Genomic DNA, 22,786 nt, shown 5'->3' with positions numbered 1-22,786 from the left:
GGAAGAAGCCATATGCTCTACAGATGTATGCATGACAAGTGTGGAATTGAAAGAGGTATAAATATTCAGAAGCCTAAATTCACAAAGGTACATCTTGAGACGCGATGGTAGAAAAATGTTTTTCTTCAACTCGCATGTTAGATGGTGTTGATCAGAGGGGTGGTTGAGTATGAATATATTGAATAGGGGTAGTGTTGAAGTTGATGTTTAAAACTAAATCAACGATGAAAACTTTTAAAAGGACTGAAGTCCTTGTAAAGAACAAAAGGAAACTGTAGAATGACTAGAACTGCCTTTCTTAAAATGTTTCCTAGTTTGCCATGTATGCAAAATATCTAAAACACACATTTAGGGTCTGCTGGTGAAGAAGGAAGGGGATTTTTGCAACATCAAGTCCCGTCTTGTCGTATAATTATGTGTGCTGCTTTTGATGGACTCCTTTTCAAAAGAATGTGTGTATTTGGATCAATGGTGTTGAATTCAGAGTGTCCTACTGAGTCAGGATGGGAATCTTTACTTTGCCTGGATGTCAGGTTGCTCCTATATTCATATATATTTACATAAAATTACACAAAAATAGATGACAAATTTCAAACACAAGAAGAACAAAAACAACTCATACATTTTATTTACACCTTCTTCTAGATGACTTCTGAAAACTAACATAAAAGAGTTGACACTTTTCAGAAACAAAAATATTTTTTTAGCATTTCAAAGGTAACAGTAGAAATGGATGTGCATATTTTAGTTATACCAATAAATAAATTGCCATACAACAATAAAAAAATGCTTTATTATCATAATTTAGGAATGTTTTGAAAAGAATGTACAGACTTTTGATGATAAAGAAAAACTAAATCAGTTTAAGATTTTTGATCTGAAATAATAATTCAGTGTAGGACATATACTAGAAAGTATTGGTAAAGCCCACATAGTCAAACAAAGGATAGGATGTTCAAAAAAATAATAGCAATGCATTGTGGGATGTCTTAAATAGGTTTGCAGCTTTAGTAAAGGTAAGACTAAATATATTTAGGTTGTTGAAATACAGTAGGCGGCCTAATATTATGTTAATATCCCAATGGTTATGTTATTGGAAATGCAGCTATTAAATACACAAACTCAAGCTTTAGTTTTGTTATTTTATAAAAAAATTGAATAGGAGACTTAAGTGACATCTGGCAGCCCTCTGAAACATTTAAAGACTTTTCTTTATTTTCATGACTATGAAAATTAAAGATTCACACCGAATCACGGCATCAAAAACTATGAATTAACACATGGACTTATACTTAACAAAAAGTGTGAAGCAACTGAAAATATTCCTTATATTCTAGGCTCTTCAAAATAGCCATATTTTGCTTTAATTTCTGCTTCGCACACCCTTGGCATTCTCTTGATGAGCTTTAAGAGGTAGTCACCTGAAATGGTCTTCCAACAGTCTTGAAGGAGTTCCCAGAGATGCTTAGCACTTGTTGGACCTTTTGCCTTCACTCTTCTCACCCCAAACCATCTCGATTGGGTTCAGGTCCAGTGATTGCGGCTAGGGATGCACGATATTGGGATTTTGGCCGATATCAGATATGCCGATATTTTAAAACTCATGTAGCCGATAACCGATATCAATACTAATGTTAAAGCTGGACAAAAATAAGTAGTCATTGAAAATAGCAGTTTTGTTATCCATTTCTGACACTTTGAAAAATAATATACTCCAATATATTTTCATATGCTGATATCAAATAGATTTTTAAAAACGCGGTATCAATCTATTTTACTTTCAAAATCTCGTGAAATTTCATCGTTCTGTTACAAACTCTCGTGATATTTAGCAAATTCTTGTGAGATTTTGTTAGTAAAATAGATCGATGCCGCATCAATATATCAACATATAAAAATATGGCAACATTTCGTGAATTTTCAGGGGATTTCGTAGCATAACGATGACATATAGCAATATTTCATTAGTAAAAGAGATTGATATGGTGTTTTTAAATGGCAATATATCAGCATATGAAGATATTGTGATATTTTAATGTATCAATATTTTTTCCCTTATCTTTAGAAGTTTTTAAGTCTGTAAAAAAGAAGTTTTTGAGGAAGAAGAAGAAGTAGTATTTTTATTTTTTTTTTAGACTTTAGAAACTCAGAAGCTGATCAAATATCGGGTTAAATATCGGTGAGGTGGCCGATGTCCGATATTCAGTTTTAAGGCTGATACAGGCCGATACCGATAGGGGGCCGATTATATTATGCATCCCTAATTGCGGCGGTCAGGTCATGTGGCGCACATAGCACGTGAACAGAGCGGAGCACCGCGCATTTCCCGGCTCAAAATCCGCTCCGTGCTCATCTTAATTTTCCTGCCGTTCCGGTGAAATCGCTCCACGCTCGCTCAAATTTTAAGGAGAAGGCATTTCTGGCATTTTTCCTTCATTTAATTATGAGGGCCCTGGGACACACAGCGTTTGATTATGTGACTGATACATGTGCATTGTCTTATTTAACTGGCTATTAAATTATTGCACTGTTTTCCAGCAGTGAATTTAACACCTCGCTCCATTCATGTTGCTCCACATTTCCTATTTAATTATTGTAAAAAAAAAAAAATCACACTTAAATCAAATAAAGGCTATTTTACACATTTTATAATCCAACATTTTTAATTGACGTTGTGAGCGTATCGGAGCAAAATCCTGCTCTGCGCTCCACCATATTTGTTCCACTTCGCTCCACCGTTCAAACGATGCTCCACTCCGCTCACATGCTCTGCTGGCGTAGCACACCATCACTCTCCTTCTTGGTCAAATAGTCCTCACACAGCTTGGAGGTGTGTTTGGGGTCATTGTCCAGTTGAAAAACAAATGATTGTCCAACTAAATGCAAACCAGATGGATTAGCATGCCAGATGCTGTGGTAGCCATGCTGGTTCAGTATGCCTTCAATTTTGAATAAATCCCCAACAGTGTCACCAGCAAAGCACCCCCACACCATCACACCTCCTCCTCCATGCTTCACGGTGGGAACCAGGCATGTAGAGTCCATCCTTTTACCTTTTCTGCGTCGCACAAAGGCATGATTGTTGGAACCAAAGATCTCAAATTTGGACTCATCAGACCAAAGCACAGATTTTCACTGGTCTAATTGTCCATTCCTTTTGTTCTTTAGCACAAGCAAGTCTCTTCTGCTTGTTGCCTGTCCTTAGCAGTGGTTTCATAGCAGCTGTTTTACCATGAAGGCCTGATATTAAACCTGACAGGGGACACCTGTGAAGTGAAAACCATTTCAGGTGACTACCTCTTGAAGCTCACCCAGAGAATGCCAACAGTGTGCAAAGCAGTAATCAAAGCAAAAGGTGACTACTCTGAAGAACCTAGAATATAGGACATATTTTATTTTAGTTAAGTATATAATTTCACATGTGTTAATTAATAGTTTTGTTGCCTTCAGTGTGAATCTACAATTTGCATAGTCATAAAAACAAAGAAAACTCTTTGAATTAGAGAGAGATGCATATAGATGGATGGAGAGATAGATTGATTTTTATGTTCTTTATAGCATTTTGTGTAGATTTATCAAAGACAAAAAGAAGGATGAATTTCTAATTTGAAGGGTTGCATTACACTATTTATCACTCTTCAATGTTTTATTAAGTTGTTTTAAAAGGAAACACAAAGAAAATCATTCAACAGTTATATGATTTCAATGCAAAGACAATTGGGCAGGACAGAAAAGGTCTAAAAAGTAAGACCATTGATGTTTGGATCCCATGTAGCACATGTAGAATAGCCCACTGATTAGTTTATAGAGCAGAATTCTGTATAATTTAAAAAGTCTTTTCTTGATCACAGAAAGCCTGAATGAATAGACTGCTGGGCAGAAAAGCCTCTTCAGCGTGACATTTTCCAGGTAAAGCTTACCGGAATTTGAAAGCAGAAAGAGAAGTGACTCACAGAGAGAACCAAAACCTCACAAATTTGAGCTTTTATAGGTAATCACAGTCTTCACACCGGAAACCTTTGATGATTGACAGGCGAACACTTTAAGGGCAGTCTTTGGTCAGCTGCCACAGGGATTTAGTCTGGAACCCACTGACACATTATCTCTCCTGGGAAACCTTGGTGAAAATGCACTTAGCTGTGTGCACTAAAGTGCTGTTACTCTTAACATTCCTGGTACCCCTTTGTTATTCGAAGAGACCACATTTTTCCTTGAGAAAAGTGCTTAGCTCTTTATTGTAAATGTCCACTAATGGGCTTGCTTTGGTTTGCTTCCAAATCACCTTTAAGTGAAACTAATCCTAATCAACGAGAATACCAGACATTTATGTACTGCAGGCTGTAAGAAGAGCCGGTGATGGATGTCATTAAAGTGCAGAAACTAGGCTAATTGGAATATACACAAGTTCTATGAAGACACCCTATTCTATAAACCATAGTTTTAGAGTGGCGGCCTAGGGCATTGAACTTGGAATCCTGAGGTTCTGAGCTCAAGCCCCACTCTCACAGACTGCTAATCTGGCTGAGCAAGACCCTTAACCCCCCACTGCTCCCCCCCACGATGGCAGCCCACTGCTCCCCAATGGGATGAGTTAAATTAAAAGGTAAATTTCTCCAATGTAAGATCAATAAAGTTCAATAAAGTTTAACGTCAACTAATTATACTAAATTTACAAAGATCACAGTCAAGAAGCAGTGAAAGAAATCTTGTCCTGTCTTCTGCAATTGCATGGCAAAAATGGCAAAAACTCAAAAAGACAGCCATAGATAAACCCAGCTTTAGCAGAAAACTGTGTATTATTAACTACTATTTGCAAAAAAAAGGTGGTTGGATAAAGGTGCATTTTAACAGCAGAATTATTAAATGGGGAACTTTAGTGAAACTATCTGTTCTTTAAAAAAAATAATATAGTGTGAACTTAGTGTGATTATCTTTGATGATAATAATGAGTCTTAATCCAGATTTATATACATATACATTTTAAAATAGAAATCCTTCAGTAAAATGGTATGGAATTTCTTCCTTAAGAATGATTTTGGCTAAATTATGAGACTGTTTTATATTTTTTGGACCTTAAAGTGATGGAGAAAAATTTAAATTTAAAACTCTGGTATACAATAAATTGAAGAGAATATATGTATAAAAATCATAAGCCTAAGATTTTTTGTCTCCAAGAGAAAAATTCTGTTTAAATTTTTCTTTTTTTCAAATGAGGAAACTTAAAGAGCAGATCTTTGTGTTTCTCAGCTTTTTTCTCAGCAAAGCCAGTGGACTTAATCATGGCAGCAAGGCCTGTTCCCCATGGTGCATCAATGACTCGTTACCCGCGATAACACGGCAGGACCCCGGCTGACTGAGGCGATGCCTGAATTAAAATCCTGCTCCTATGGAAACGGGCTTAGCAGCTCTCTGTGCAGCAAAACCTCTGAACTTTCGTCTTTGTTTAAGGGCCGTGAAAAGCACTGTGAAATGGAGATGGGGGTCTTGGCAGAAGAAAAGCCAACATAATGCTACATTCTTTTAGCTGTCCATTTCATGAGGCTGCCACATATTTTTATGTATGAAAAGAGGCCAGCCTTGCTTGTGCAGAGTCCCTTCAGAAGATGATGAAAGAGCTTCTTGGTGGTATTGAAAGAGAGAAAGATTGCACTTATCTGATGGAACCCCACCCAGTTTTTACCTTCATTATAACTAAATGCAGCTCCCTGTTAAACCCCTATAATAGTGAAACGGTGCCCTTTCCTGCCAAATGGCTCCTTCCGCTTTGTTCCTTGAACTGCCTCAACAGTTACATTTTCCTCTCTGTTCCTGATTAAGTACGGATCAAATATTCATGGCTATGGAAACCTGTAACAATGGCTCTCAGAGAGCCTGCTGAGTGAATTTATTCAGACCATACCCGACTGAAACACTATGCTGTTTTAGAAACCTCAGTCTGTATTTCAGTGCATGGAGGCCAAAGTTCCACTGGTAATGGTCACAAGGAGAGCCAAAATAAATGCCGGCTGCTTGTTTTCTTTGTGAGTGTGGGTTACTGTGTGGTGTGTGTTTCAGTATCCATGGACTAGCTGCACTCAGCTAAATGTATGCATCAACTACAAAAAAAACTTTAAAAATATTGGTTAGGATATCTTAGGTTGAACTATGACTTGTTTCCTATTATTCTGTTGGAGAACAGAAACTACTGAACCTGCAGTACTCAGAAAAATCTTTACTTTAAGGAAGGGCAGAATCAGAAAAAGAGATCCATCAAAGAATCACAAATACGTAAATAGAACCATGGGATGTCATTACTTTGGTCAACCATCCTGACGTCTGCTCCTGTAAATCATAGGAAATTTGGAAAGACAAGGAAGGAGGGCTGGAGTTTACCCGATTCAAATGAGTCAGTGTTTTTTTGTGTGTGTGTTTTTTCTAACTAAATTTCACAATATCTATTGATAATAAAGAGTGATATTTATTTTTTGCAAATGCATCTGGATATTTTATTTTGTTCTTATATGCATTTCATTGATTTTGTTTAACATCTTTTCTTTAGCTGTACATAGATTCAGCTTTATTTCCTCTGTTTTTGTCAAATTCTCTCCTATATTCTTTTAGCTCTACCATGGCCCTAAATACCTCCAAGTCCATAAAAGCACTCTGCTTAAAACTTACTGACATATTCATACTTGTATTCACAGTATTTTTCTTTTTTACACATTAAAACAACAGTTTTACCGAGAGTTATACTTCCTAGGAAAGCTTTTTTGGGGGATTGGGGGGTTTGGGGGTTGTACTACACTGGTTTCTCAACTGTCATTTAAGGGGAGGCATACAGTGTATTTATTGTTGTACTTAGCTACAGCTCAGACTGTATGATGAAACAGCAGGGTTTAAATTTTGCAGCTCATGACATCTGTTTATGCTTTGAAGCGATCTGCCTGCTCACACTGTACGACCAAAAACCACACATTGGACTCAGCCCGGTAGAGAGATGCCACTTTTCGGACTTGTCTATCTGGAAGTAAACTCAGAGGAGAAGAAATCCCTTGTTTGCATGTACAGGTGGTTGAGGTAAATCGACTCATAGCTCTACTTCAAAAGCACCACCTTCATCAGACCATACTATTCCTGATTGGTAGATGATCGTGTGCATCTAATCACCCATCATTACCTCCTGTGTACTAAATGGCAAGAGGACCCCCGATGAAGCTTAAACTTGGCTCACTCCAAAAACTTCTTGATTGACCGAAAAATCTTCCAAAAAAGGGCAAAAAAAAACCCTACAGTGTATGTCGGAGCTAATAGAAGAGCTTATTTCCAGTTAGATCCATAAGAAATGTTCAGCAAATTATGGAAAACAGCAATTTCTTCTACTACGATCTTCCAAACAGGGGCAACTGTAGTTTTTCTTCTTCAACTTTTAATCTGGATTTTCTATGTCCATGCAGAGGTATAGCAAACAATGGTTGGCAGGCACAAATTATGAAATGAATTTGACTCTGCATTTATAGTAGAATGGATGGAAAAGCAGACAGCATTCAATCCGATTTGTGTATGCTACTCAATCCTTAGTTCACTTCTTTTCATCTGTTTGTCTTCTGCTTGCAGCATTTTGTCAACTATAGTCCGGCACAGCTTTGAAAACAAAAACGACTTTGGCACTTAGGTAGAACTATATACTAAATCACCATTTTATTGGGAACATCAAGGTTTGCAATATTTAATCTTAAAGTCCTGTTTGGAGGTAGTATTTGGGTACATAATATTTTTTAAAAGCCTTGCACACCCAGAAGCATATTTGGCCACTTAGATTGTCTCCGATTAACCTTGACGCTGGCATTATATTAACTTTTAGGTGATCAAATAATCAAGCTAATAAGAAATTCTAATATTGAGAAGCCAGCCAATACGGGAACTGCTTTTTTACTATGGAAATTACTTATGTGAACAGTCACAATTTAAAAGGACAGAAACCAAACAGCTTTTAATTTCTCTTTTTACTTCAGTAAAATACCTATTTGTAACAGCTGACCATCTGAAATCACAATGTACATTTAACCCAAAAGATTTATTTATTTTATAATCATTCTTTTTTTAAGTAATGTACTTAGTTATGACACGTGACGTTCACATGACAATGAGCAATCAGCACAAGCGTATGTCGTGCTTGTCCTTTTCATGCACTGCATAATATGCACTTCACATAAAAAAAAACCGAAAAGTGCTGCGAGAGCAATGCTTTTATAGCCCAGCCACAGGCTGCCCTCCTTCCAGCCTCTCAGTAACTTGCCAAAGGTCTGCAAAGGAACCACTGAGTAAACCAACAGGCCACTGGAGGCTTGACAACATCCCAGTGAATCAAGTCCCGACAAAACCATAACGGCTCTCCTCCTTCTGCGTTCAGCTTCTTTCATCCTCTATATTTTTTGTGTCTTGAGCAGTGAAATATGACAGATCTTTTCCCGTCGTTGCGTCTGCTACATTTTTTTTCTGTAAATTCATGTTTACCACAGCCTTAGCCCCATCTGCTCCTTTCCAATGCTTCCCTTTCTTTTAGCCTGTGTGAGAAAAGGTCTGACAAACACAGATGAAAAAGCAGCTTTCAGTATTCCTTTTTTCCCCACTAAATCAGCTGGCTCTGGGGTAAAATGGGGATATTACCATGTGAAAGGGATCTTTTAAGCACCAATTTGTATACATAAATGAGGTTTATTACAAAAAGATAGGTTAGCAGTCAGAACACAGATGGAAAAACAATACACATGGTAAAATATAATGTATAATTTTGAGGTGCAAACAAAGAACATATTGTTTTCAAAGTCTTAACCAATTTGTGAAGTTGTTTTTAGCTCCCATAGCTTTATTATGATTACATCAACAAAGAGCTGAACAAGTGATTCACATAGAAAAGTTGTAGTAATTGCAATACTAATGCCACGCCAGTGAGTGGTGCAGTAACTCTATAACAGGAGGAAAGAAGGAAAAAAGAAGAACAGCTGGGTGTAAAGAATAAACACAGGTGTGAGAAAAGAGTGATGACAGGGGAGCAAAATATATTGCTGTATAATTTACAATAAATTAAAATTCGATTCCATTCAGTTTATTTATATAGCACCAATTCACATCATATGTCATCTCAAGGCCCTTTACAGAGACAATTCAACCAGATCACACAGTCAGATTGGTTCAAAGTTATCTATCTAAGGAAAACCAGCTCATTGACTCAAAGACAATCCCTCACACCAAGCATGCTAGTAGCGACAGTTGAGAGGAAAACCCCCCCCTTTAACAGGAAGTAACCTCCAACAGAACCAGGCTCAGTGTGAGCGGCCATCTGCCGAGGCCGACTGGGTTTCAAGGAGACAAAAGCAGAGATAAAAAAGGCAATTGTCAATCAGCTCCAAAAATATTCTAAAATGATTTGTCTTTTTTCCGAATAATTGCCTAAAAGTTTACCAAAGTTTCTTGTTTAATTCTTCTGTTGTTAATGGATTTAAGTCCAAAGCCTTAGAAAGGGCTTTGTTACCCTTTCCAGAATGACAGTTACTGTCTCCAATATCTTTGAACAGATAAAGTCATCCAGCAGAACCTATATATAGCCTATATGCGTTCCAAAGTTTTAAAAGTAAAGAGGAGTTAGTGATCATCAACCCCTGAACTAGGACTGCAGCTAACAAATATTTAATAAATTGATTCATTTGTCTAGATTTTTTTTTTTTATTTATCGATCAGTAATCAGACAGCCAAAGATTCCTTAAGAAGGCTTTTCACGAAATTAAACCAGGTGAAACTCAAACTTTTCCACATGTGGAATTCTGGATAGAGTGTATTCACTCGAATTTAAATTCCAATTTTTTTTTTTATCTTCTTAAATACAAAATGCTTTTACAGTCTTGGTATAATTAGCTCTAAGTGGGTTGCTCTGTCAGTAAAAGGCATGTTTTAGAGTCTCTTTACTCCATTAAATGAATAATGATTACTAAATTAGTTGACCATTATTTCAATAATCGATAAATCACGATTAATCTGATTGTTTCAGCCCTGAATTGAACCATCGCTAAAAAACAGATTTTCCCATTAACTCAGAGTATTGCATTGAACAATGCATTTGATGTAACATTTTAAATGCAACAAAGAAAACAATGCTGGGGAGAACTATCAGGAGAATAATTAATTAAGGTGAACCTCTCACTCTCCCAAACCCCTTTGCGTCTGTTTATTTTTTGTAATGGGTCAGTTTAAAAAGGGTGTGAATCCTCTTTGCGTGTTAAACTGCAATTTCTTAACCTGGTTTCTGTGGAATATTTTTAAACCAACAATGTTAAACTGATCGAAAACTTTTGGTTAGGTGGATTAAAGTAAAATAAGTTGTTTTCTAAAAGGAAGGTTATAGTGTAAAGGCCAACAATATTACACACATACACACACACACACACACACACACACACACACACACACACACACACACATAAAAATCCCAGAGGCGCATGTTTTTTTTGGACCAACTTTTAACTTAGGAAACATAGATGGACCAAATCCGGACCCAAGAATCAGCAATCACATGTTGGAAAAGGGCAATCCAGACACAGCCATGCATATAGTCTGAAATTACAAGAATCCCAACCAAATTGAGGGCTGGGTTGTACAATGACTGCGAATAACTCGACTTCTGTCCACTCAGCTTGTCAGCACTTTCAGCAGGATAAATTCCTCACAGTTCCACTCACTTAACTCAGCTTTTCCAGGTCAATCAGCCTTCAAGAGTTTAGCACCCTCAACTTCAACCCATCAAAACCACACTTCCACGCTGTATTTTCGTTTTTCCTGCTATCTCGACTGAGCCTTTTCAGAAGGAGCTATTACACTTAAAAGGCTAGGAGGAAATATTAGCGAAGCCAAGGCTGCACGGATACACTTATTCTAGAATTGCTCTCAGCAGATAATTCCCCCCCCCCCCCCCAAATTACTGCGACTGGATGGCATTCAGGAAAAAAAATCACAGCACTTAAATAGCCCATGTAGAGTTGGAAAATGTCATCTGTGCACTTTAAGGCGTCACATTTGTTCTGTGTTATTTTAATGAAAAAAAAAGATCTGAAATACATGTGTAAATCATGAAAACACGCAGCCTGGTTTGACTGTTTGTTGTAAATGAACAGATTAAATAACTGAATATATAGCCCTGTTTGTGCTGGGCGTTTTAGCAATCCTTTAAATATAATTTGGAAAACATTACATCAGAAATGTTGTTGACTTTTAATCAGAAACTGACCCCAAAAAGTCAGTGAAAATCCTCTTTTCAGAGAAGCCAGTTTACCGGATTTGAGGTGGGAGCTTTCAGCCGAGCTTAGCGCAGGAAATCTCAACTGCTTCCATTTCTCACGTCTATATCAGAACTTTTCCTTTTTTTTCAAATGAAAACTGACATTATTCAAACCTTTTTTTCAAACACCGTAGCTCAGTAGAAATGCCTTTTGAACCTTACCTCAGCTGCTGGGATCCCTTCAGGTGGGCGACACTGCAGCAACACTTCCTGCTCGAGTAACACTTCCTTCCCCAAGGGTTCCTGATCAAATGTCTTTCTCAGGTCTGCAGGGAAAACATCAACATCAGCATGGATGTTACGCACAATATATGGTACTGACAAGTACATGTAGAGACATTTTCTTTAAATATTGTTGGAAAATAAATGCTGAGTTGGGTAAAAAACATTTGTTAACACCTATAAATAATGCACCTTACATCTTAGTCTCTGTTTAGGCAATAGGAGACAGACTATGAGTAAGATATACCAAGAGTAGGGATTTACTCTACCAAAACTGACACCTTAAAGTGTAAACAGGAGGCAAAAACAGTTTATAAGATGCATTTAGGCATAAGAAACACAGAAGTTTAAAAATGAAGTGGCAAAAAATGTCACCAAAAAAAAATGATCTTCCAATTATTTCCTCAGGACAGCTTTTGCTGTGACAGAGCTTTTGTGATGCTACTGTACATCACAACAATGGTGCTTGATGTGTCACAATACGGGTGTTGAGACAGTCTTGACTAACCCAAAACTGTTTATAGCGAGAAGCAAGACAGGAAGAAAATGTCAGGGCCTCAGCAACAGGCTTGGGCTCTGCAAGCATAGGATTAAATATTTTAAGCTGCTGCAATAGTAAGCACTTGGAAGAACATTTTGGGTGCAACTTTTTCTGGCCTGCGCATGCATTCGTTAGGCCAGTAGCACTGATCTTACATAACTGCGAGAAGCCTTTTCTCAATGTTTCCTCACTCTTTCTGGCATCTTATTAAAATACCTTAAACTATAAAGGAAAAAAGAAGAAATATAGCACAAAAATTGAAATTTTGCATGGGAGGAATACGGTACATTGGGTTATATTCCCCCATGCACCGCTTCCTCCTTTTGGCACCTTCCTTTTGACTATTATGCTGATGTAACAGGGACATTTCTCCACCGTGAGATCAATAAAGTCAATTAATCAATCAATTGAAACAGACACCATCTACAAGTGAAGTTAACAAAAAAATTAGATTTTGTTGATATTTGTTGCATGCATGAAGGCTTCACAGTTGTATAGAAGTTAGTATAGTTTAGTGTTTTAGTGTATGTTTTGTTAACTCTTGATCAAACAATCGCATGCTTTTAATATCTGGATCTTAATATTTTTATCAATGCTATCGATCAAACAATGCTTTTAAGCTTTATTTTCTTTTTCTATTTTAATCATTTCAAATTAAAATCCTTAAGGAACAGTCTTTTAGAACTGTCAGATGTGTTTATTAACTTACACATCTCAATCAAATTGCCGAACCATCACAAAAGCTTTCCTAATGAGCTAATATTTGACTCAGGTTTGTTTAAGCAATGACAGGATCTAAAAGTTGCAGGACAATTGCCCTAGAGGACCAGAGTATGAGACTGACCACTTTTCAATCTCTGTGATTCTTTGCAAATTTTGGATCATTTTTTGTAGAGATGTACCATATAAATAAATCTGCCTTATTGTGCTTTAATCTTGGGTCTTAAAACTTTTTCACAAGGACCTACTGTAATACGACTCTACTTTGTACTGTCGCCTAATAAGATGATAAATAATTTAGTTATAATTAGTACTGCGCTGAATCTCGCAAATGTCATATCATTGCATTATTGCTATATGCAGTGCGCCTATTGTGGAGAAATGCTTGGACTGCAAAAAGCCTTAGCTAATTATTTGGGTACCAGTAAGGTTGTTTATGCCTGTGTTCATATGGTGTCAGTTGTTATCTATGGAAATGAAAAAGGTAGGTTGTTTTAATGCTGATTTATTAAATATCTTCCAGAAGCAGCCTTTTCAATACAACTTAATTGCTTAGATGTAAACATAATGTTTTATTGTTATCATTAATCACAAGTCTTATGGACATAAGAGATTTCAACCATGTTTTTTGCACATCGCATGTTTTCAGTGAAAGCAGATCCAGCCATGTGAGGTAGACACCAGCCCATGAACAAAATAACTAGCATCACTGGTGGAAAGTAACAGAGTCCATACACTTGATTGCTGTACTTAAGTACTTGAGTGATTTTTGGGGGTGTACTTCTAACTTTTACTATTTCAAAGTTGAATATTGTACTTTTTCTGCTACACTCCATTTGTAGGAAGCTGCTAGTTATTTGTTCCTTTTGGCTCAGCTTAGATTTGTAATCTGCTCTCGCTGTTTTCTTTCTGAAATGCAATTTCAACATGGAAGATACAATACCTTAGGACTGAATTTGGACACCACTGTTTTAGAGGTTTGCATGACATTCCATAACTGTGAGAAACTCAGGGCAGATGTTATTTGAGTTTATACATTTTATTAACGAGTTAGTTGTTGCTGTGTGACCAAGTTGTTCAGTAGGATGAGTTCTGAAAGCTGTAGTTTCTTTGTGTTAATAGATTCAACCTTAAACCTCTATTCTATAGTGAAAATGTGAGGAAAATCAAGACACTCCTGTTTTCCTTTTGGTTTGTTTTTACATAAGAAATAATCAAAATAGCCGTCCTTATTTTTTGTCCCATTTTTAGTGCTGACGTTCATTACAGGTCATGTAGAATTTGTAGCAGGTGGTTTTATGCATCAATACATCAGGGGATTTCTGAAAGTTACAAGGTTCTTTAAAATTACTCTGAAAATTATACACAAATATACTAATAGTAGAAGATGTCCTAGTAATTTAAATGCTTGTGAATAATTAAGTAAAGTATTTTCAAAAGTGAGTACTTTAATACTTCAACTTGAGTAGATTGTTGACAGAGTAACTTTTAGTTAGTTGAGTAAGATTTGACTATTAGTATAAATACGTACTCAAGTACTACTGTTCAGTACTTCGTCAACCAGTGATTAGCATTACCTTGACTTAAAAAATTGTATGTATTTTTGTGATCAACGACTCTATTTAAGAGATCTGTACAATGTTAGAATAACAGGATTCAGAGCACATTCAAAAAGTAGATCTAACTTATGCTGAAATACTGCATGCTTACAAATCCATTTGTTTCCTTTTTTGAGATAAAAATAATAACATTTGTTTATTATATGTTCCTACAGTATATCTAACTGAAGTATTTTACAATAAACAGTTAAAAAAGTCGTATCTACTGTAGATTAACTAAACTAGATTAAACAACCTTATTCTAAAATAGCATAAATTCCTCTTTCGTCTTCTCATAATGCAATGAAACATTGTCTTTTGACATAAAGTCACAATTACATGTTTAAGATTGCTCTAAATATGATGCCATATTTTCCAATTTGAATTTATAAGAAACTAAAAGCTCAAAACAGGAAGCAGTGATGCCAACTGAATATATATATATATAGGAGGCTTTGTGGTCTAGACATCTATGCAAACTGCACATAAACCTTTTAGCTCTGAAAGCGTTAAGCTTGTAAAGGGATACATTATCCATATCTATTATGGAAAAGAAATGTTCTGCAGTGTCTTGGGAGAGTGTGAATGAATATAGAAGACAGATAAAGTCAATGCACCTATTGAACATTTTGAAAGATATTTTGAACTACTACTTTACTTATTACTACTACTTTACTTATTATTTTAGTTTAATCATAATAAATGAAGGTACATTATATTACAATACAGTAACTTTTTGCTGTTATTCTTCCTCCCTAAAACACCACATTATGTTTTTTTCATAAAGCACAGGATTATAGAAGCCCCAAAGGCAGCAAAACATATAGTTATTCTGAGGTTCAGAACACACTCAATGGGAGTCCTTGTCCTTGTTCCAGTTCAGCTTAAGCATGCCTTCAGGGGAATATGCTCTGATTCCAAACATTATTGTGAGTTTTTAAAAGCTTAAAGAGTGAATGATAAATTGAAATGTTTTATCTCTTTTTTTTGTGTGCAAAACACAAGAAAAAGGAATAACAAGACACACATTCTCTTTTAAAGAAGGTTTAAGGAATTTTATCCAAGGACAGATGCATCATTTGTTCTTGTCTAAGACACACAGAGGAAAGAAGGAAGGAAAACAACATGCAGAAAAGGCTATTAAGGTTTGTGTTATAAAAGTTATTCTGCTAAATCAGAGCAACAGCACAAAGATTGATTCCTGCTCAAACTGCCTCTGAAAGACAGAAGATTACACAGACACGATGTGACAGGTGAGGAGGCAACAGTCACACATTCTAGATGATACATTTAGATTTACTGCATATGCACCAGAGCAAAATCTAATAAATCAAAATTTGATTTCTTCACATAAACACATTACGGCATATGGGAGTCTTCATGGTAGCTCAGTGTGCAGTGATTCGGCTGGCACTGAGCGGTTTAAAGTAAACCCTAAAAGCTGGCAGCCAATTACTGGTGATAAGGTCCCAAGAGAGCCTAAATTTAGACCAAGCATATTTCTTAGTAAAAGATGAAGCACAAGTACAAGAATCAGGCAGGAAAATATTTTTTGTTTTGCACAAAATGCTTAATTAAACAACAAATAAAACCAAACTGAAATGGGCCTTTCAAAAGTATTCATACCCTGCATCTCTTCCCATTTTGTCACATAAAACTTCAGTTTCAGCTCATTTTCAGTTACTGTGGAAGAGGAGCATTTTTGAACCGCAGCTTCAAAGTCTTTCGTTCGGTTTTTCCATTGCAACAAAGGGATGCAGAATATTTTGACCTTTATTTTTTTATAATACCCGATGACAGTTCAGTCTTTTACGACCGCTTCACAGGTTGTCCTTCAGGATTGCCCATAATCAAGTCCATCCTTCCATTGACTATCAGAAGCATCCCTGTTTCTGCTAAATACAAACATCCACAACAGCACAATGCTGCCACCACTATTTTCCACTCGGGGATATAATTTTGGCCCGATTTGCAATGTTAGTCTGGGCTAATTGAACCAATTAATTGCCTTAATTACGACGTGTATTTGTGGAATGTAGTTTTGTGGAAAACTAAAAGGGATATAATTTTATTTTTGTCTTTCTTATGTCTTTCTTTTTAACCACTCTTTTGTAAAAACCAGATTAGCTGATTTTTCAACCAAAGTTTTTTTTCTGATATTATCGTCATGGCTGCTTCCCTAAAAAAGCTCTCCTAAACCTGATCTGACAGTACGATCCTCCATGTTGTGCTCATGTGCAGTCGAATGTATATTTTTAAATAATGACTTGAACGGTGTCCGACACTCGACATAAACACAGTCAAAACTTTATCCATGATTTTTTTTCCCTTCTGTGTCTGGTTTGTGCCTCAGAGCACTTTCTCCACTAAACTAATGTAACCACTCACAGATGTGCATTTACTACCTATATGACTTCTGTTTGCAATTGCTTGCTCTGAAATGTGTTTTTCTCTATAAAGTCTGAAAATTACGCATCTTTTTTCTGCCAATTTCTAATTATCGCTGCTTTGTTTTGGTGTATCACGTAAAATTCCGATAAGATATACTAAAAAATATATGATTGCTAATTTTTTTAAATGTATAAAAGATCTAGGAGGTATGGGTATAATATGCAAGATCCTATAAAAAGTTTATATATTTGTTTCCATGTGGATTTTAGTAATTTCTCCAGTTTGTGGCCCAATGATTTGCTGTATAATTGGCTGCGTCTGCATTCCTGTGGGAATCGCATCGTTATTCGGCTCTGAACACATTTCGACCTCACAGCCCCACAGAAAGAGAGACATATGACTAGCATTACCTTAAGTGGAAGTGTTTAGCTACCAGTCTTGCAAAATTACACCAACTTCACACTTCAGACGTGGTCTCCTCTCCCACTAAGAAAACCATTATCCGCAAGAACGAGTCTAGATTAGGAGTGACACCGAACAAATTCAACATCTGAATCTAATTCAGGAAGAAAATGCTGGTCATCAGGTTGAAAATTACAAACCAGCAAACAAGAAAGAAAGTAAAAAAGAAATGGATTTATGCAGATTTTGATTGTTTTTTGTTAATCTAATTACATTTTCATTAAAAAAAAATCTTGCAACCCAAAAACTAGAGACCAATTAAAGGATCTTATTAATGCTAAATGAAAAAAAACCCAAAAAGTAATCAGAAGAACTTTTTTACACTCCAAGTTCCTCCTAATCCTTTTTACTGCATTAGCCTGTTTGCAGGACTAAAAGCTCTGTCTTCAACATGGCAGCCTCTTTGCACAGCAGCACTTGCTCTGACTCATGATCTGATTAAACTGCATATGTTTAGATGATGGGAGAGTAGAGGAAAACAACCCCAGTTTCCATTAGCCTAACGGGATGGAGTCTGGCTCTAACAAGAAGCCCGCCCGAAGAGAAAGCCCACTAGAGGAGCTAATCCATCCAGCAGTAGCTAATGGGAGGGGAAGAGGGGTCCATTGTGATTTGAGGGATAGGTTAGTGCTGGCAGGCCGCTCATCACGGGTGATTATAGGAGGTGGAGCAGCGGGAACGAGCTCGGTGGGAGACTGGGAAGCGTTATTCTCAATTCGCCAGGCTAGTGTTATGGAAGCGGTAATAAGGGCTGCTGGTGCTTGAAAGAAAGAAAATGCAACAAATTTAGAAGGAAACTGTGAGGGAAATGAAGGTAAACAGCAGGTGAGAGACACATAGCAGGTATATGACAATTTAAAGATGAAGAAAAGAATTCAAAAGGTTCAAATTGAGAGAGACATGCAAAAATATGCTAAAAGAGTTTAAATCAGCGGATTTAGGTGAAAACCACAGATGTTGTCTTTACTGTGCCATCTGTTCCAACATGGTGAAGATGAATTTACTTTTACAGCTGAATTGATCTGCAAGCTAAATGGTACATTACCATAACTATAGTAAAACTATGGTTGTCAAGGAGGCTAAAGAAGGTCCTGAATTGATAAAAGAAAAAGAAAAAAGACTTTAAGTCCATACATTATAATTTATATCAATGTAAAAAGGTCACTAAATTCTGTCCAATTACATCAGAATTTTTCATACCTTGAAAACATTAGCCAATCAGAAACAATCAGAAAATCAGAAACATGTCTGTGATGTGTGTCTATTTAGATTCTTTTCTGATTGTTCTGTCTAATACAAACAAAAAACCCAAATCTAGAGAGAATATGATAAACCAGCCGTATTAAGATCAGAGAATGCAACTGTTGTCTTTTTGACCAACTGACCTTCATTGATTGGCGGTAGGTGGAATTAAAGAAACCTTTTAGTTGCAGTGAGCGTGCTACTAGACAAGAAACATTGATATAACTATCGGCTATCAAATTTTAAAGGTGACTTTAACAAAAAAAAAAATAAGAATGTTTAGGATAAAATTCACTGAAGCAAATGTCAGCCCTGATTTAACCCTGTAGCAACCATGCAAAAGAAAGAGAAGTTGTTTCTTATTAAGGTTTAGAAACGTCTTTAAAACTAAAGGAGTCCAAAACTTAACTTTAGCCTACAATCACTGTGAAATGGACTGAGTGAAGGATTTTGCTAATGATCATTTTTGGTGTCTTTTTGCCACAAAGTTGAACTGGGTTGGTATCACTGAGTGAAAAAAGGCTTAAAGGCTTGGACCCCCTGCACCGACGTTATTGCTATGTTTCAAATTAAGAGCTTAAGTCCTGTTGGCCAATAGGAGAGGAGGGAGCAAACCTCTGCAGGAAATGTCATACATCCATATAATGATTGACAGATAGTTGGGAAGCACAACATTCTTGCCACTACTACAAGAGTATCTGCCTTCGGGTGGCATTTTGACGACAATGCGTGAACATTTGTGTTACATAATATTTGTTGTGTTGCAAAAAAAGGCTGCCTTGATGTCACAACTCTGCTCAGCAGAAACTCTGTTTACTGCATTGTTGTCTTCTGGGGTTTCATTACTTCTCAGATTCTCACTAGAATATCCTTTGGGGAATTTCTTAAATGAGCATAAACTTTGGGGCAGGCGCAGAATGTTTCTCATCAGCTGAAAAAAATAATGCGTTAAGGGAGGAGGACAAACACAGTTGGGGAACAAATGAGCGCCATGTTAGAGGAGAAAAGGGGGGGACGCCATACAGATCTTCTACTGTGTATAACAACTGCTTTGATTCTGTGCTCTTTTGCTCAGCTTCTCCACTGTTACACTGGGTGAAAGAAACCAATTCAGATTCTCTCAACTTTCTGTTGAAGTCAAAGTAAAATAACAGCAAAAGCTTTTTTTTTTTTTTTTTTTTTTTTTTTTACAACAGCTTGTGAGACCTTAACAGCCTGGCAGGCTCAAGATTTTGTTTAGAGATGAATGCAAAAAAAGAAGGCGTAGATAATAACAGATAAACTCACAGGCGATTCGCACGTGGGCTTTGCGGCTCTTGGTGGTCCCAGCGGAGCTCCAGGCCACACACTGACACCAGAAGTCCTCCGGCCCAAACAACTCCTCCACCTGCTGCCGGGTGATCTCTATGCTGGCCTCTCTCACCACCAGACCTGTGGAGATAACAGAGCAGGTTTAAAAATGTAAAAAAACAAGATGACTCTTCCTCAAAAAGATTAATTTAAAAAACTACAAATCAGTTGGCATCAAACACAACCCCCTGAGATGAGTTTGTTTTTTTTAGGGTCAATCTGGGATGATTAGACCAGCCTGGGCAATGAGAGGTCTGGGCCCAGCGGGGCTGGTTTCTCGACGTTACAGCTAACACAATCCTGTTTGCTAACTCCACTGATTAAGGCTCATTTGGATGCCAGGACCCAAACAAACAAACCGTCTCCAGAACAGACGCCTATTCCCACTGCAGCCACTCTACAGAGGACCGTGCTGTTTCCACAGTCTGCGTACATCTGTGTTTGCATATATATTTATGTCAGCCTATGCATGACAGCAACATTCATAAAGAATATTGATGCTTTTCATCCTTAATGAATCATCTATTTAAGGCTTAGTGGTGTATTAAGGAAACCTGCACTCCTTTTGCACTGCTTATTAGCTTCAGCAGAGCTAGAATTGCCTGTATGTGAACTGAAGCTCGTATTAAATAAGCAACAACGGTTCTGCAGATTTTTTTTTATAAATAACACTTTCACTAAAATTTTGTGCGCTCCTCGGCCCCTGGACATACTGCTACATATTAAGTTTAGATATGAAAGCTGAGCAACAGGATGGAAATAAGTTGATGTAATTTTTCTGAAACGGTTTTGCACATGCTCAGCTTTGAGGTAAAGCTGTACTGTGACATTCTGATCTTTTCCACTTAGAGCTGGAACACTTTTCTTCTTTACATTACATTATCCTAAGTCTGAACCATAATCATTATTGATGGTATAATAATGATAAAAAGACCCTATTAAGAAGCAATGGATTCAATATTCCTTTAATTTTGTGGATCACTTGCTCCACTAAAGGGTTCCTTGTTAGGTGACAAAATGAGAAAAAAAACACCATTTGCTTCTGTTGTAGCAAACCTAATTCAAACCCTGCTGAGTAGTGGAACATACTGCTGCGATGTGCATTGCTTTTAAAGTATTCTTTCCACTGAGAGACTTATTGCGTTTTTGTGGATGTCAAAAATACATAGAAGTATTGCAAAAAGTTGCCTTTGGCATTAGAGCATCAGAAAGGAAGACATAAAATTTCTCTTTTACACTTTTTGAAAGCAAGACTCAACAGACAAACGTGGCTTTTTTGAGAATGGCTAGATTCTATAGTGTCTTAAATGCCATAGTTTAACGTTTTTGTTAGTTTTTCTGACTTATTTAATGAGAGCTATGCTTCAAAACTAGCATGACGTAAACAACATAATCTTTTAGATAGAATTATTATAACTACGGTATAGTGTTTGTTAGGAGAAAACTGGCTTATATCAAGGTATGCATTTATCATACTGTGATGTTAAAGCTACCTTTAGCTGTATGAAATATTTGAAACATACAAACAAATATAACTACAATATTGCTGATCAGCACCATAAGAGTTCCTTTTTTAGAACATCAACTTCAACACTGAAAAACTTCCGACACTATGGGATCCAGGGGGACAACTACTAATGGTTACTTATGCAAGACTTGATATACAGTAGTCTGAAACAGGGTCAGCCTGAATCTTAATTAAAATGTGTTCTGGCTTGGACTTTGAAAAACAAACTGGATTGGCTGTAAGCTTAGTGACCAGGCTAACTAGGCTAACTATCTGCAAGCTGATGAGACTTTGGTTCTGCATTTGTCCTTTCATACCATAAATTACACTAAACAACAATTTCTTAAATATGCAATAAGTGTTAACATTTTCCCTAGTGACTGGAAAACAAAATTAAATTATGTTTCGCCAAACATCAACTTCCAGTGGATACTGTTTTTTTTCTATTTGATGATCAAAAGCAACTGCACTGAAATGAGCTCTTGAATCCATGGTCTATTGAAGCAGTGATTTAGATCTAGATTTAAAGCAGGCAAAACTAACCTGGTTGAATTAAACATAAATTAAAATATGCATAAAGTTGACAGAAAATCTGTAAACAGGTAAAACATGCCAGAAAATGATAATCAGCCATCAAAGGCAGCTTCTAAGATGTTTAAACAGCTGGTTCAGGAGAAGTGACAAAGTTATGTCATCACATGTAGGGTTGAGATGCTGATAAAGATTTTATCTACTAAGCTGAGAGGGTCAGAGAAATGATTTCTGCCCGAAACTATACAACACTTTAAATCCAGAATAGCTGTGCAGTTGCCAGGTCTTAATGCAAACATACCTATAAGGTAAGGTACTATAAAGAGTTAAATTTAAACAATACTGGTGTTTCTACTAAGCCTGATTTATAAAGAAAGATACATATTAATTTCATGATCTCTGTCTTAAAGGTTAATTTGATAGTTTCTAAAAAAAAAATTGATAAAATTAGCTGGATGACTAATTTTGACTTCTCTTTGAAATTATTTCCTTCCTTTCATTTGATAAAGGCTTACAACCAACAACTTGTTCTATAAAAAATTAATCCCAACAACACGTATTGATGGCAAAGATATAATCTCACCAGATTTTTAAGCACCTTTTATGGTCTTTTCAATAACACTTTCCTGAAACTAAAGTTTAAGGTTCCCATAAAAAATAAAATAAAAGAATCATGGAGTTTTTGCAAATTAAATGTGTTCATGTCACTGGTTATGATACAGATCTATTTTATTCAAGCAATCGCAGCAGAAGCTGATTTTTATTCATAGAATCTCTTTTTTGGCACTGAACTGGTGTAATACATTATAGGCTTATCTGTGTCCCTATTTGCATCAATTCTCTAATTTAACATTTTAATATAATTGAATTCATAACTGACTTGTTTGATGCAAACTCAAACAAGAGGGGCTGAT

At 36.5% G+C, this 22,786-nt stretch overlaps 1 protein-coding gene across 3 annotated transcripts in view; it reads right to left on the bottom strand.

The window, feature by feature from the left end:
* Window positions 1-22,786, bottom strand: part of unc5c (unc-5 netrin receptor C) — a 189,477-nt gene that overhangs the window by 54,994 nt on the left and 111,697 nt on the right. For all 3 annotated transcript variants that reach the window (XM_038296806.1, XM_038296807.1, XM_038296809.1), the window contains exons 3-4: window positions 19,772-19,915; window positions 11,471-11,574 (exon numbers count right to left, since the gene is read on the bottom strand). In XM_038296806.1, coding sequence (XP_038152734.1) covers window positions 11,471-11,574; window positions 19,772-19,915 — 248 coding nt within the window. The remainder of the gene's footprint in view (window positions 1-11,470; window positions 11,575-19,771; window positions 19,916-22,786) is intronic.

The sequence above is a fragment of the Cyprinodon tularosa genome, unplaced genomic scaffold, assembly GCF_016077235.1.
Source record: "Cyprinodon tularosa strain WSP-4 unplaced genomic scaffold, ASM1607723v1 ctg378, whole genome shotgun sequence".
Taxonomy (NCBI): domain Eukaryota; kingdom Metazoa; phylum Chordata; class Actinopteri; order Cyprinodontiformes; family Cyprinodontidae; genus Cyprinodon; species Cyprinodon tularosa.
This window is presented reverse-complemented; position numbering and strand designations above follow the sequence as displayed.